The 13,620-nt window shown below is 34.2% G+C and overlaps 3 protein-coding genes across 3 annotated transcripts; 1 reads left to right on the top strand and 2 right to left on the bottom strand.

Moving 5' to 3' along the window:
* The first annotated feature begins 331 nt into the window (after positions 1-331).
* On the top strand, positions 332-3,501 carry EMC8-9 (ER membrane protein complex subunit 8/9). Its single transcript, XM_053750862.2, has 4 exons — positions 332-675; positions 917-1,066; positions 1,490-1,595; positions 2,291-3,501. Exons 1-4 carry the CDS (start codon positions 463-465, stop codon positions 2,464-2,466), a joined length of 645 nt encoding a protein of 214 aa, XP_053606837.1. The 5' UTR covers positions 332-462; the 3' UTR covers positions 2,467-3,501.
* LOC128673186 (uncharacterized protein) lies at positions 3,056-8,516 on the bottom strand. Its single transcript, XM_053750860.2, has 8 exons — positions 8,329-8,516; positions 7,854-7,982; positions 7,294-7,453; positions 6,197-6,411; positions 5,522-5,628; positions 4,882-5,022; positions 4,332-4,646; positions 3,056-3,595 (listed from the first exon to the last, which is right to left on the bottom strand). The coding sequence occupies exons 1-8, from the start codon at positions 8,365-8,367 to the stop codon at positions 3,466-3,468; spliced, it is 1,236 nt and encodes a 411-aa protein (XP_053606835.1). The 5' UTR covers positions 8,368-8,516; the 3' UTR covers positions 3,056-3,465.
* A 485-nt stretch (positions 8,517-9,001) lies between these two features.
* Positions 9,002-13,288, bottom strand: LOC128673185 (uncharacterized protein). Its single transcript, XM_053750859.2, has 10 exons — positions 13,173-13,288; positions 12,873-12,964; positions 12,615-12,799; positions 12,247-12,370; positions 11,035-11,223; positions 10,729-10,857; positions 10,347-10,499; positions 9,705-9,926; positions 9,359-9,604; positions 9,002-9,190 (listed from the first exon to the last, which is right to left on the bottom strand). Exons 1-10 carry the CDS (start codon positions 13,183-13,185, stop codon positions 9,080-9,082), a joined length of 1,464 nt encoding a protein of 487 aa, XP_053606834.1. The 5' UTR covers positions 13,186-13,288; the 3' UTR covers positions 9,002-9,079.
* Positions 13,289-13,620: the final 332 nt, after the last annotated feature.

Raw genomic sequence — 13,620 nt, 5'->3', positions numbered from 1 at the left:
AAACAAACAACTGGTTGTCAAAATCTGTCAAAAAACTGTCAAAGATTTTTTAATTGGTATTTTTTTTCCTTGAGAATTATCTTGTTTTGCGGCAAATCTATATCTATTTGTGCGCCACAGATATAAGAATTACATTACAGTAAATCACGTAAATAATGTTCATCCAGTTTGAACGAAGCATAAATGGTAGGTACTGTGGTATATCTATCCATAATATGAATATTAAGTGTACATCATAGATTTAGTAAGTAGGTACTCCGTTGTACGAAATACGTACTACATCCATGGTACATACACTAAGTATGACAACAGTTAGTGACATTGACACATTTAATTACATGACATTTCATATCGTAAGCGAACTTGCAAGCAAATTTGGAAAATTGGATTCGTTCGTATCGGGTTATTATCGGATGCCACTTTTAATTTCACATCAAATTCCAGTTATTTTACGATTTCAAAATGGGGGAAGTTTCATTGGAGACTGCTGCATACGCTAAAATTATTTTGCATGCGGCTAAGTATCCCGATTCAGCAGTAACCGGAGTGCTGCTTGCAGATGCGTCAAAACTCAAAGATGGAGCTAAAAATCAAGATTTGGACATCGTTGACGCTATCCCACTATTTCATCATAGTCACTACGTGTCTCCTATGGGAGAAGTGGCTCTGACACAGGTAGTTTTGTCAAATTATACGGAAGTTATAATTAAGTAAAATACCTAGGTTATATGATTTTCATACAATGTAAAGGTACAGAGTACAATCAATGCGTGCAGCACAATTATGCCAAATTGTAACGCGTGTACGCATCCGTCACAATTTCACATAATCTTCAATTTATTTTATTTGCCATAAAAAGTGCAATTTCAAGATGTTGACAAAATAAGTTCTAAGACCTAAATGTTTACCTTTACAGATTGAAGCATTAGCATCCAATGAGAACCGTATCGTTGCTGGCTACTATGCAGCGTGTGAGAACTACAGAGACAATACTGTAGAGAAATGCCCTGGCCAAAAAATAGCAGAGAAGATTGCTGAGTATTTCCCTTCTGCTGTATTTGTTGTGGTAAGAGCTCTACTACTTAGAACCATGGAGCTAGCACTAATATTTTGCAAAACATAATTGTTTTGAAAATTAAGTTTATTTAGAAAAAAGGTTTTAACATTTTTTAAAGAAAAGTAAAGTATTGGAAAATAAATGCTGCTAAAAACCGCTGCATCGTTTAACTCACACAATTATATACTAGTTTGAAATATAATTTGAACCAACTGACACTGTCAGCTACATTTGTTGGTCCTTTTATCCGGCTCGAAGGACCAACAAATGTAGACTACAGCGATCCGGCTCGAAGGACCACCCACCCACTAGTATATAATTGTGAGTTAAAGTGATAATTTATGCTATATTGTTGTATTCACAGAAATCATTGATTTCTGTTGTATTACTAGTCCTAGTATCTTTATTCTTCAGAAAAATGTGTATTTACAGGTGGACAATATGAAACTATCAAAAAATTTAGAGGAATCAGCCCTCAATTTGTACAAGTACACAGATGGGAAGTGGAGGCTCAGGGAATCCAATAAAGTCACATTCCGTAAGTTGTTGATCATAATTGATTTGGTTGTTTAATAGTTACTTGCCAGGAGATGAGACACTACAGAACAACTCCAGAGCTTACCCCTATGTGGTCTACATACTGCCTCATTGTACTTCCCAATTTATTTGGTTCTCTCCCCACTTGAATATTTCCAGAATCCTACAATTTAGGAATCTTCTAGGCAAGAGTCTCTTAGACCTTGTATCTACCATCAGGCTATAGATAGATAGTGTATAATCTACACACTCAAATTTCTAATAAAAAAGTTTTATACTATAGTTTAAAAAAAAAATTTTGAATTGTATTTTAAATGTAACCATGACTCATATTTATTAGTAACACTAAAAGTTATTAAAACTAAAGTAATAAATAAAATAAAACATTTTGGAGATTCAGCTGTGATTTTACCTGATGTCAACCCCCTTTGGTAATGCTATTGTTGCCTGTCAGCTGTCAGTACTTATTTAGCCGCCTCATAAAGACCATGGAAAGAAATGTAGTGATCTTATTACAGGGTGAGACATACACTCTCTTGACCTTTTCTCTCTCTCATCTGAGCATTTTCCCAGTTTCTTCCTCGGCCATTGAACATCAGAGCCCAGGGTCCGCTTCTTCCTACTTTTTAGTCACCACTCTGCACGGTCATAAGTTGTGAGACCATTGTATATATAAATGTTTTTCTATTTATACAGCAACTCCATACACCCTTGAGACTGTATCACACCTGCTACAAAAACGCGTTCAAAAGGACTTGGTGGATTTCGACAACTACTTAGATGACTGTACGCAGGACTGGACAAACCTCGGCATCGAGAAGCTGGTTGCTAGTATTAATGCGTCCAACATGATTGATTGTAAGGATGATTGATGATACATTTGAATATATATTATATTTTTATTGTGTAATTCAGTTTCGAGACTCAATTTTGTATTTTTGTGTGAACGCTGATAATAAATTTAGTGGTTGGAACCATGAAGTTATAAAACTGGAGAGAACAAATCTTTAGAACCGCTAATCATACATTATAATTTGTAACACACAAATGTAAACTTGAGCTTGTTATGTAAACTACAATCAAAAACTTCAATTTTAGCGAATTTTGATATTTTATAATATGTACAGTCGGCTGCGAAAGTCCAGCCATACTTTTGAACCTTATTTCTAGGGAATAAGGTTCAAATTCCTTATTCACAAAGGTTTTATTGCAGATTGTATGTTATGTATTAAAAATGTTTGCATTGGGCCTAATTTATTGCATTGGATGGGAATCTGCAATAACAGAAAGAGTTGGGCAATAAATAAAAAAGTATGAATGGATTTTGCTGCCGACCATACAAAAAAAATTCTTTGCCGTAGTATGTCACATATTTAGGTAAATTAGTAGATAATTAATATATTATGTAAACTATTGTTACCTAATATAATAGTTTTTATTTCTTCAAAATAAAGACCCAGCTATCTGAATGTAAATGTATTTATTCAAATACTGCACATTATAGCATATACATTTGAGTATCTAATTTATTATGAGAAGAACAATGTATCATAGGTTTAAATGGTTTATAGTTTAAAATTATTTTAAGGTATTTGAACTGGTAGACGGAAGTGTAATATGTTCTATAATAAATAAACATTAATGACACTTATTGAATGTATATTTGATTATGATTTTTGTTGTGTTTAAATGAACCACCGTGGTTTGGAGAAATACAGGATTAGTTGAGACTCTTGGTTTGCCGAAAATATTATTAAAATATCCTTTTTTAAACATTGAAATTATTTATTTCTAACGCATTTTGGTAACCAACAAAAACAGTTTTATCTTACGTGTTAGCATAAAAGAAAAAAAAATTAAGTACAAAAGTACTAAGACGAAATATTATTAAAATAATCTTCAATCAATTTCTTGCATTTATTAATGCTCCCCATATCACCGGCTTTCCCTTGGAATTTGCCATTTTTGAATGCTCCTTTGCCTTTCAACAGCTCGGTTATTCTGGAAGAAAATACGGGATAATTGTCAACTAATCATAAGACGCATATTCAACAACATCTAGTCCTTTCAATCATTTTCATCTTTGCGCATTCCTACTTCACTCAAATTTTGATTAATATTGTGTATTTCTAGGTTTCTTCAGAGACAAGTATTTTTTGCATCTGTGGTTCGTCACAAATTTTCCACAAACTGATCAGCCAACCAATATGTAAATCTATACTATTATTACAAAGAGGTAAGCGTTTGTGAGTTTGTATGTTTGAATCGGGTAATCTCCGAAACTACCAAACCGATTTCAAAAATTCTTTCACCATTAGATGGATTAATGTACCTTACATTAACCAAGATTGTTGTTATAGGCTATATTTTATCTCAAAATTTCCACGGGAGCGAAGCCCCGGGCAACATCGTATTAGTAACAAAATATATTAATAGGCATAAATCATAAGAAATAATAGGACATTGATGGCGAGATATGCTGACTCTTGTTATTATGTCCATACATAGCATCTCTCTCATCAGAGAGTTTTCCCGGTTTCTTCCGCAGCTGTTGACCGTCGGAGCCCAGGATCCTTTCCTACTTTTGCGTCTCCACTTCGCACCGTGTCGTCGGCGTTCCTAGTTTTCAAACCAATGTCACGCATATCATCCTTGACGAGATATGACATCTATTAGCATGTGTCACGTAAATACTGATCACCAATTTTAATTGTGTAATGCATATAAATGAACTTACTGCTGTCCCAAAGCATTGCAATGCTCCTCTGGCCCCTGGATTATAATCTGTCCCTCTTTAGGTTTGTCTGCATCTTCCGAGGCCAAAAACATGAACAACCCTTCTCCTTCCAAACCCTTGCAAATAGCTCTGTTGAAGTCCGGAGTTGCTTCTTTTTTAAACATAAACACATATTTTGGTTTCGGTTCCGTATTCTTTATTGTGTCAATTTCAAATTGTGCCAGCTCTGATAGTAAATTTTGTAGATTTTTATTGGATAATTTAAGGTTTTTTTGTAGTTTTAAGACCAACTCTTCATGTTTACTCGGTTCGTTCCTGGAATCAAAATTATTCATATAAAATCCTCATAATTATTTTTTATTAATATCTCCTATGTATGTACATTGTACAGACATACCCACTTACAGTTTTATCATATGTATAGATAAGTCGTATCTCTGTCAATATCAAATATTGTAAAGTGAGATAGGAAAACAACATAAACGTAAAATAGGTTACAAACAGACAGGAGGTATCTAAACCACCTAAGAGAATAAAAGTAACAAATTACTTGAGCACTCCAACCAATGTTCTTTCTCTGTCTAGCATCCTCTGGAACAACCTAGTGACTCTGTTACCTACGACGAACTTCAAATTTGTCTTGCCTTTCTTCCCCGGCTCCGTACCCAGCAGCTTTATCATTTGTAACTGGCTGAAATGCAAATTAAAAATCCATTATGTACATTAACAATGGAATGGCGTAAACGTGAGGCAGTACTATCAAAAGTATCTACGTATTAAAACAAACATTTTGAACTATTTACTAACTTGCCATTAGTAATGTTACAGAAATTCGTATATTTGTGGCGACATCTATCGCGCCACATGCGACGCAACGACGAAATAAGCCGAACAGACGGTTCACAGCAATACGGACAGATGGCGCTATGGTCAACTCACGTTAGAACAGACAAATCAAGAACGCGCATTTAAAGCGTTTAAGATTGGATGCATAAATACATCCGACATTATGCCGGATCCACACTATAGCAGAACTCATACAGATGCCGACGCGAACAACGTACATTGATGGATTTCCCTTGTTGTGTTAAATAAAATCTCATTCAAACTACGCAATGTTAAATGAATGGACTTCGGCGATAGTGTGTAGCCAGTGTTAATTGTGAAAGAATGACGACGACCTTACCTACCTGAGATTGGCGACGTGAGTCCCGCAACACATGTTCTCATCTATATCTCCAATACATATGATCCTAATGGTGGCCATGACGTCTTTCGGCAATCCTCTCGTATGTGCCTGAAATCGAAAAATAATTATAACAGAAAGTTATATTTGTTGACTGTTTAATTTACCCTAATTAATTTTATTAGTGAATTCACTTGTGTACAAAGTCATGTCAGATGCATTTAGGTTACTTGAATTAAATCTGATACCAAATGTTAGTTCACAACATACTTGATAATAAAGCATTATAAACCTTGATTAGCATAGGTTCTGAGACAACATGTTGATATATGTGATTGTAGAACCTTCAATTTGTTAACAACCTCAATACTTGTAAGAGAAAAGAAAGCATTTTAATGTAATGTCCATTAACAAATATGAACACACAACTGAGAGAAGGTCACTTGTGCATGTTGTTCATTCCAAACAAAGAGAAAAACTTCCAAGGAGGTTGGCAACTTATATTTGATGGTATAGTAATATTGTATGGTGTTCAGCCAGTTATTGAACCAAATATATAAAAAAAACAATTGTACATATACTGTATTTGAGGGTACTTGAAAATATCCAGTCTGGTTTTATGTCAGGTGAGTGAACACGAGTGTTCTCCCGAATTTCTCCTATTCCAGCTAATTCTTACCTCATCCAATTCTGGGTCATCAGACTTACAAAACTTGACTTTGACAGGTACAGCTTCTCTTATCAACGCATTGCACCGTTGCTCCACAGCGACCACTGTTGCTTCACTCACATCAGTTGAAGCCAACTCTATGTGACACTCGTCAGCTCCGAGCCACCAGCTCGTTGTCGGTAGGTTATGTTCCTTCTCTAATATTGCTGAGAGTAGGTGTTGGCCTGCAAATTAAGTGTTGTTACATCGTCCTATTCTGGTTTCTCTCATCCATGTACAACTACATTTATTGAATGGTGAGTAATCTATATATATATATATATATATATATATATATATATATATAAAACTCTTCCGTTACTGAGTGACTGACTGACAGACAACGTACAGCCGAAACTACTGGGCGTAGGACGCTGAAATTTGGCACTAAGAGAGGATCCTTGGAAATTCCACCCCGAAGGTGGTGAAAGGGGTGAAAACACACTGTTGAAGTTAGTGACTTGAAAATTTGTATTTAAGTAGTTTCAGATTTTTCAGAAAATTAACCCTCAACCCCTTTAAAAGAGGCTGAAAGATTGTATGGGACTTAATACAATTTTCAAGATAAAAAGCTGAAAGTTGATAAACATCTCTTCATCATTTGTCTTAAGGAATGACCGAGATTTTGCTATGAAATTCACGCGGGCGAAGTCGCGGGCAAAAGCTAGTTACATTATAATCCTACTAGAGGTCCATCCTGCCTTCGCTCGGGTAAAACTGTAGTAAAACAGATAGCCTATGTTAAAATTAAAATGACGGTTTCAACTGTCCCTATACCAAATTCTATCAAAATCGGTCTAGTAATTTTCGAGTTTATTGAAACCAAAATACAAATCTTTTCTCTTTACAATATTATGAACTGTGATATGCTTGAATACCACACAATAGTTGGAAGAGTATTAAGAATATGCTAATTTTTCTTTGTTATCATGCATAAAACTTTCAGACCTTTTATAGGCTTAATATGGTTATCCATACCTATATATAAGAGATCATATATGGTTATCAATCTCTAGCATGCAACTTCCAATACGATTAATAGTTTGGCCAATTCACATCTCAAATACCTGAATGTTGCTGCATATGGTCAAGTCTCCTTTCCCAATTTATTTTCATTTGGACAGTAGCACCTACTTCTAAAGGGTCTATGGTGAAGTGTAGAGCTTCATCGCCTTTGCGTAACACTTGAAGCACTTCCTTTTCATTGAGCCATCCAATGTCATGTGGCTGAAGTAAAAAATGTATAATTTTATTTTTATCAGTAACAAATTTTTGTTATTGATAAAAAAATTGGTTACAGGAGTAGTAAATCGTTTTTTAACCAGCTATTTATGTCCCACTGTTAGTCAAAGGCCTCCATTGACCTCTTAATAAAAATTAAATTTTTAAAGTAATCTATTATTATAAAGAGGTAAGGGTTCGTGAGTTTGTGACTTTGTGAGATTCTATGTTTGAGGCGGGTAAACTCGGAAACTACCGAACTAATTTCAAAAATTCTTTGCTATAGGCTATGTTTTATCTCAAAATTCCTACGGGAGCAAGGCGCCGGGCAACATCTTGTCATAAATAAAATAATTTTATCAAGTTTCATCTTTTACGTTTAATCATACTCATTTGGGGTACTCACCTGACCTCCACCTGCCGGGAATAATATCGTGTTTTCCAAAGTTATCTGATAACCTTCAAACTTGGAAATTTTTCCATATTCGACTATGGGCTCCTTCGTTGGCTCACATTTTACAACTCTTGAGGTGTACTACAAATTATCATGTATAAATTTCTTTGTGATACATCACATACATATCACATATTGCAACATCACATACATATTATATCATTATTACGCTGCTATATAATATTTAGTGTACAAATTACATATACATTAAATATTATATAGCTGAAGTGTATAAAAGTTGTGTGTACAAGTGTAAGAGGCTTATATTAGAAAGGTAGGGGGTAATCTACATAACTAACAGGATCAAAGCCCTGGGACGTAATTAGTGTATTCATAAAATTATTAAACGATAAAGAAAACAGAATATGTATTTATCTAAATTTAACCTAGAATCACTACATCATACCATCATAGAAAATTAACTTACTTCTGTAAGAAAACTGTCTTCCTGGCACTTGAAAACCATTTTTAATACCTACTGAAATGTTTTACACAAATCAGTCTGGATAAAACTAAAACTGCACTTTATTTCTTGCAATTTTTGGACTTCCCAGTTTATAAAAATACTCTGTGGACTTCCCCCGTTTTCCTTTTCGTTCGAATCATCGAATATTATTTTGATGACAGTGACAAATAAATTGTGTTGCCAGGTATTCAAGAAATTAAATTGCATGGCATGGTAAAATTGCTGATTTAAAGAATTTCCACATCTGAACATTACATTAATGTAATGTAATTTCATAAAAATCGTATATAGTAGCTTTTTCATTTCTTTCGTCTTCCGCCGACGAATTAAATACTTCGCAACGTACAGTATTTTCATTAAAGTGTAATAGGTACTCTTTAAGTCTTTACTAATCAACATACTTATTTCACTTTTACGAGAATTGAAAATACTCAAAAATCGAATCAACTATTTATATGGTTTTGTTAAACATGTCATGCATTTTAACTATTTTTTAAAGTTTGGCTTGTACAATAAGTTAGTTAATAGTTTAATTCGGAATGGTTTGGCATATTCCTTAATCAGCCAATCGTTCGTAGTCTTCTAGCAATCTCGTTGGAGTTTGAAATAAATTTATAGGAAATAAAATCATTTCAACTTTTTATTTTTTATTCTTACGCAGTCATAATCTTAAAGTCAGAATTATATAACAATAAATATTATTTACGTATTATTAATCAGATTTGTATGTCTTCATAAATTCTTTTAAAGCTTGATCTAGCACGGACACAGCAAAGTCAACGTCTTCTTTCTTAATACACATTGGTGGTTTGATTCTCAACACCTACAACAACAAACAAATTAAATAGTACATTTATGATAGTGAACATCTACCAAGAGCACCAAATAGGTAGGTATACATATAGCTTATAAATTGTAATAACTATAAGTACATAAAATGAAAATCAAATCATTGTCGAACAAGTGTTCAATAACGTTAAGGTACACTTACATTCGAATATCTTCCTCCACGTCCTAATAGTATACCAAAATCTTTAGTTTTTTCCATAATATCCACAACATCAGATGCATTTAACGGGTCCTTTGTGCCTGGAACCACTAACTCAACACCAAGCATTAGGCCTTTTCCTCTTACATCTCCAATTACTGGGTAAACCTTTTGAAGTTGCATTAACTGTTCTACAAAATATTTACCAGTCACTTTACAGTTCTCTTGAAGGTTTTCTTCATCAATTACCTAATGGACAAATAACGCTTCAATAAAAATACCTATATTAACACAATAACAACAAGAATTAAAAAAAAAAGTTGAATAGGCTTAGGTACTTCTTTCTCACCTCTAAAACAGCTTTGCCAGCAGTGCAAGCCAATGGATTCCCGCCAAATGTATTAAAATAGGCAGCTTTGTTGTGAGCCTCTGCTATTTCCATCGTGGTCACAACAGCTGCCATTGGAAAGCCATTACCAATTCCCTTCGCCATTGTTACAATATCTGGCATGATTTCGTGATTTTCAAAACCCCAAAACGCATCTCCAGTACGTCCAAATCCTGTTTGTACCTGTAAATCACCTTATTTATTTTCATACAACTCTCTTTCTCGGTCTTACTTCTTCTTCTTCATAGTCGTATTCCTCATGACTGAGAGTCGTGGTAGTTACATGGAATGAAACACACGTAACAACTTTCTTGGCATTATGGAGTGGTTTGCCATTGCCTTCTCCATTTCACACACAAGTTAATAATCAACCAGTGTGCAGGTTTCCTCACGATGTTTGTCCTTCACCGGAAGCCAGTGGTGGTCGATGAAAACATATATAGGTACATGAGTCAGATTGGTATGCAAACCCATGTCGCACGAGTATTAGTTGGAGTGTGGATTAGAACCTGAGACCTTCCGATCCACAGGCGGGGATCTTAACCATTACACCACCACCGCTTTTATCTTACTTAGGCGTTTCCTATTTTATCAGAAACTTACTTCGTCAGAAACAAAAAGACCATTGTACTCTTTTATTAATTGCTGAGCCTTTTTGAGATATCCCTTGGGAAACTGAACTGTTCCATTCACTCCCTGTATTGACTCTGCAAACATTGCAGCAGCCCCACTAATTGGGATATTGTTTATCACGTGCTGTAAACAAGGCAACGTTATATTTAAATGACATTATTATGCTATTGTTTTAAACATTATCATTATAATATGTATCATATGTATGTATATCACCGACGATAAAATCAGATAAAAATATTATTTACAAGTAGATAAGTTTGATAAAGACACAATTTCCGCATATCATTCTTCGTTTTTTGATGCTATGAATAATAATATTTATTTTAAATGTTTATTTTATAATTTTTACCTCTTCTAATTGATGAATATATTTATCAGAAGTGATGCAATCTCCAGAACAAGAACAGGAACCAGGTACTTGGGATATGGAGTCCCTGCATCCTCCCCAAATTCCCCTGAATGGATCTGGTAACATGGCCTGTAATGGTGACACAGTTTATAGTAAATTGTAGGTTTATTTAATAGCTCTATCAATTTGATGTACTTGGAGCCTTGGAAACATTGTTTCAGTAGTTTCGCCAAATATTTCAGTAGGTATCTCACATGAATAGAGTTTTCTTGGTGTTTTCTGATACGTAAAAAATTAAGCACTTACATGAGAGTACCCAGCAGGTACTGGAGTTGGTAACCGATAAGACTGCGTCGATGTCAAACCCAACATCGCACTGGAGCACCCGTGGTAACTGTCTTGCAAAGAGATGATGTTGTGGTTACCGGTGTAGAGTTTAGCAAGAAGCACAGCCAAGTCGTTAGCTTCTGTGCCACTGTTGACTAAATATACGACCTGAAAAATAATAACAGTTTTAAACAGAAGAATAGGCACATACATCAACAACAATAAAAATAGGCGTTTTGGCGCAAAATGTCCTTTTGTCACAATATCCTTTCTCATAATGTCCTTTTGTCATAACGTCCTTTCTCATAACGTCCTTTTCTCATAACGTCCTTTTCTCATAACATCCTTTTCTCATAACGTCTTTTTCTCATAACGTCCTTTTCTCATAACGTCCTTTTCTCATAACGTCCTTTTCTCATAACGTCCTTTTCTCATAACGTCCTTTTCTCATAACGTCCTTTTCTCATAACGTCCTTTTCTCATAACGTCTTTTTCTCATAACGTCCTTTTCTCATAACGTCCTTTTCTCATAACGTCCTTTTCTCATAACGTCCTTTTCTCATAACGTCCTTTTCTCATAACGTCCTTTTCTCATAACGTCCTTTTCTCATAACATCCTTTTCTCATAACGTCCTTTTCTCATAACGTCCTTTTCTCATAACGTCCTTTTCTCATAACGTCCTTTTCTCATAACGTCCTTTTCTCATAACGTCCTTTTCTCATAACGTCCTTTTCTCATAACGTCCTTTTCTCATAACGTCCTTTTCTCATAGCGTCCTTTTCTCATAACGTCCTTTTGTCATAACGTCCTTTTCTCAAAATGTCCTTGTGTGTTTTTGATGATAATTTATATAAACTCAAACATGCTTATTGCAGTAACTGTGTAGTACAAGGTGTGGCACATACAATACTATAGTTTCAACTGTTTACTCTTACAGGCATGCAATATTAGCGTTATGTTACCAGTCGATAAATAAGCAACTGATTAAAACAGTTTCTTTTATTAAAAGAACAATTTGAGAAAAGGATATTATGAAGAAAGGACATTATGAGAAAAGGACATTTTGAGAAAGGACATTTCGAGAAAAGGACATTGTAAGAAAAGGATATTTTGCGCAAAGACGGGTTACTTCACTAATTTATCGTCATATTTTTTATCCCATAAGGTGTAGATAGAGGATTGCTAATTACCTTTAATTTTCCAGGCATTTTTGCGACCAATTTTTCTACAAACTCGTATATTTTAGGATTCCTATAAATGCTTGTCGTATGCCAGAGCTTCTTTAATTGTTCTTGCATAGCAGCTACAACTTTTCTGAAAAGCAAAATAATCAGTTCAGATTTCATCATTCATCAGGTCAAGTTTCATGTCCTGTTTTTTGCGTGACCTTGATATTCATTTATATTGAGTGTGCTCACACTGGTGTTATATTTTATCCAAATCTTCTAAAGTCATCTGTCACTTTCAGGGGAAACTTGCAACGTGAAATGAAACTTAATGTATTTTTTCAAGGTCGCCAATTTGTTTCTATTTTATCTTGTAATAAAAATAAACGTACGGATGACAATGGCCAACTGATACAGTCACGATACCGCCAAATAGATCTAAATATTTGCGACCCTCGTGATCGTAGAGCCATTGCATGTAGCCTTGGTGAAGCAGCAATGGTTTCTTATAAAAATTCCTTTGTACTGGAGGAAAGTTTTCGCTTTTCAACTGCTCTGTTTTTTGAAACATTGGTCCCTTAAAAAAATAAATATTATTGATTTAACTTCTAAGTGAACACAATAAATATAATATAACATTTTACACTTACTGCATAATTTATAGGTCCTCCTGGCTGACATGATGTTGAGTTTGAATTGGCGCTATAACGCCTAATAATAGAAGAAATGCAATGTTTTGAAACTGTAAATAAAATAGTATTTCATCAGTAAATGTATTTTTAGTTTTCGGTAAATTTTCAACTAATTTTCTTGATTCTGATTAAAGAAACCCACAAATTTAAGACGAAATACAATAATGTATATATATATTTTTGTTAATGAAATATTATTCAAAATTATATGAATTGAAATTATATTATTTTTATTTCAATTATTTTATTCAAAAATACCTTTAAGAGTCATGTTTACTTATCTTGAGCAAACTTCATAGGACTGGCAACGCTATGATACTGTTTCAGCTGCGACACTTTACATTCACAAGCTGACTTTAACGACCCGACGACGACCCCGCTTCTATTTGATATTATGATTTACTCTAAAGGCCTGTTCAAATTGTTTATGTTATTGAACTTTATATTATTGGTAAATTTCCAGTCGCGCTAGATAGAACTTCGGGCCCAATAGGAGTATACCACAGAAATGTATCTCTGGATCAGGATATTACCTGCATCCATTTTTTACAATTCCAATGGTATTATCCATTATTTGGAATTTTGTTTTATTATAACTATATAAATGGATAAATCTGACAAATTTCAATTTTCTAAAAGGCAGGCTTCTGGCTGATTTAAGTACAAAAATTAATATTTTAAAACTATTAAATATAAATATATTTAA

The sequence above is a fragment of the Plodia interpunctella genome, chromosome 10 (genome assembly GCF_027563975.2).
Source record: "Plodia interpunctella isolate USDA-ARS_2022_Savannah chromosome 10, ilPloInte3.2, whole genome shotgun sequence".
NCBI classification, from domain to species: domain Eukaryota; kingdom Metazoa; phylum Arthropoda; class Insecta; order Lepidoptera; family Pyralidae; genus Plodia; species Plodia interpunctella.
The sequence above is the reverse complement of the archived record's forward strand: the minus strand, read 5'-3'. Positions and strand labels throughout refer to the sequence as shown.

Excerpts from the sequence above, each read along its gene's own strand:
- EMC8-9 (XM_053750862.2), top strand. The coding sequence starts at position 463 with ATGGGGGAAGTTTCATTGGAGACTGCTGCATACGCTAAAATTATTTTG. Across the intron at positions 676-916 it reads GAGAAGTGGCTCTGACACAG|ATTGAAGCATTAGCATCCAA; the intron begins GTAGTTTTGTCA and ends TTACCTTTACAG. Across the intron at positions 1,067-1,489 it reads CTTCTGCTGTATTTGTTGTG|GTGGACAATATGAAACTATC; the intron begins GTAAGAGCTCTA and ends GTGTATTTACAG.
- LOC128673186 (XM_053750860.2), bottom strand. The coding sequence starts at position 8,367 with ATGGTTTTCAAGTGCCAGGAAGACAGTTTTCTTACAGAA. Across the intron at positions 5,023-5,521 it reads ACTCACGTCGCCAATCTCAG|CCAGTTACAAATGATAAAGC; the intron begins GTAGGTAAGGTC and ends TTTGCATTTCAG. Across the intron at positions 4,647-4,881 it reads ACATTGGTTGGAGTGCTCAA|GAACGAACCGAGTAAACATG; the intron begins GTAATTTGTTAC and ends TTTTGATTCCAG.
- LOC128673185 (XM_053750859.2), bottom strand. Across the intron at positions 10,858-11,034 it reads TACCTGCTGGGTACTCTCAT|GCCATGTTACCAGATCCATT; the intron begins GTAAGTGCTTAA and ends TCACCATTACAG. Across the intron at positions 10,500-10,728 it reads ATATTCATCAATTAGAAGAG|CACGTGATAAACAATATCCC; the intron begins GTAAAAATTATA and ends CCTTGTTTACAG.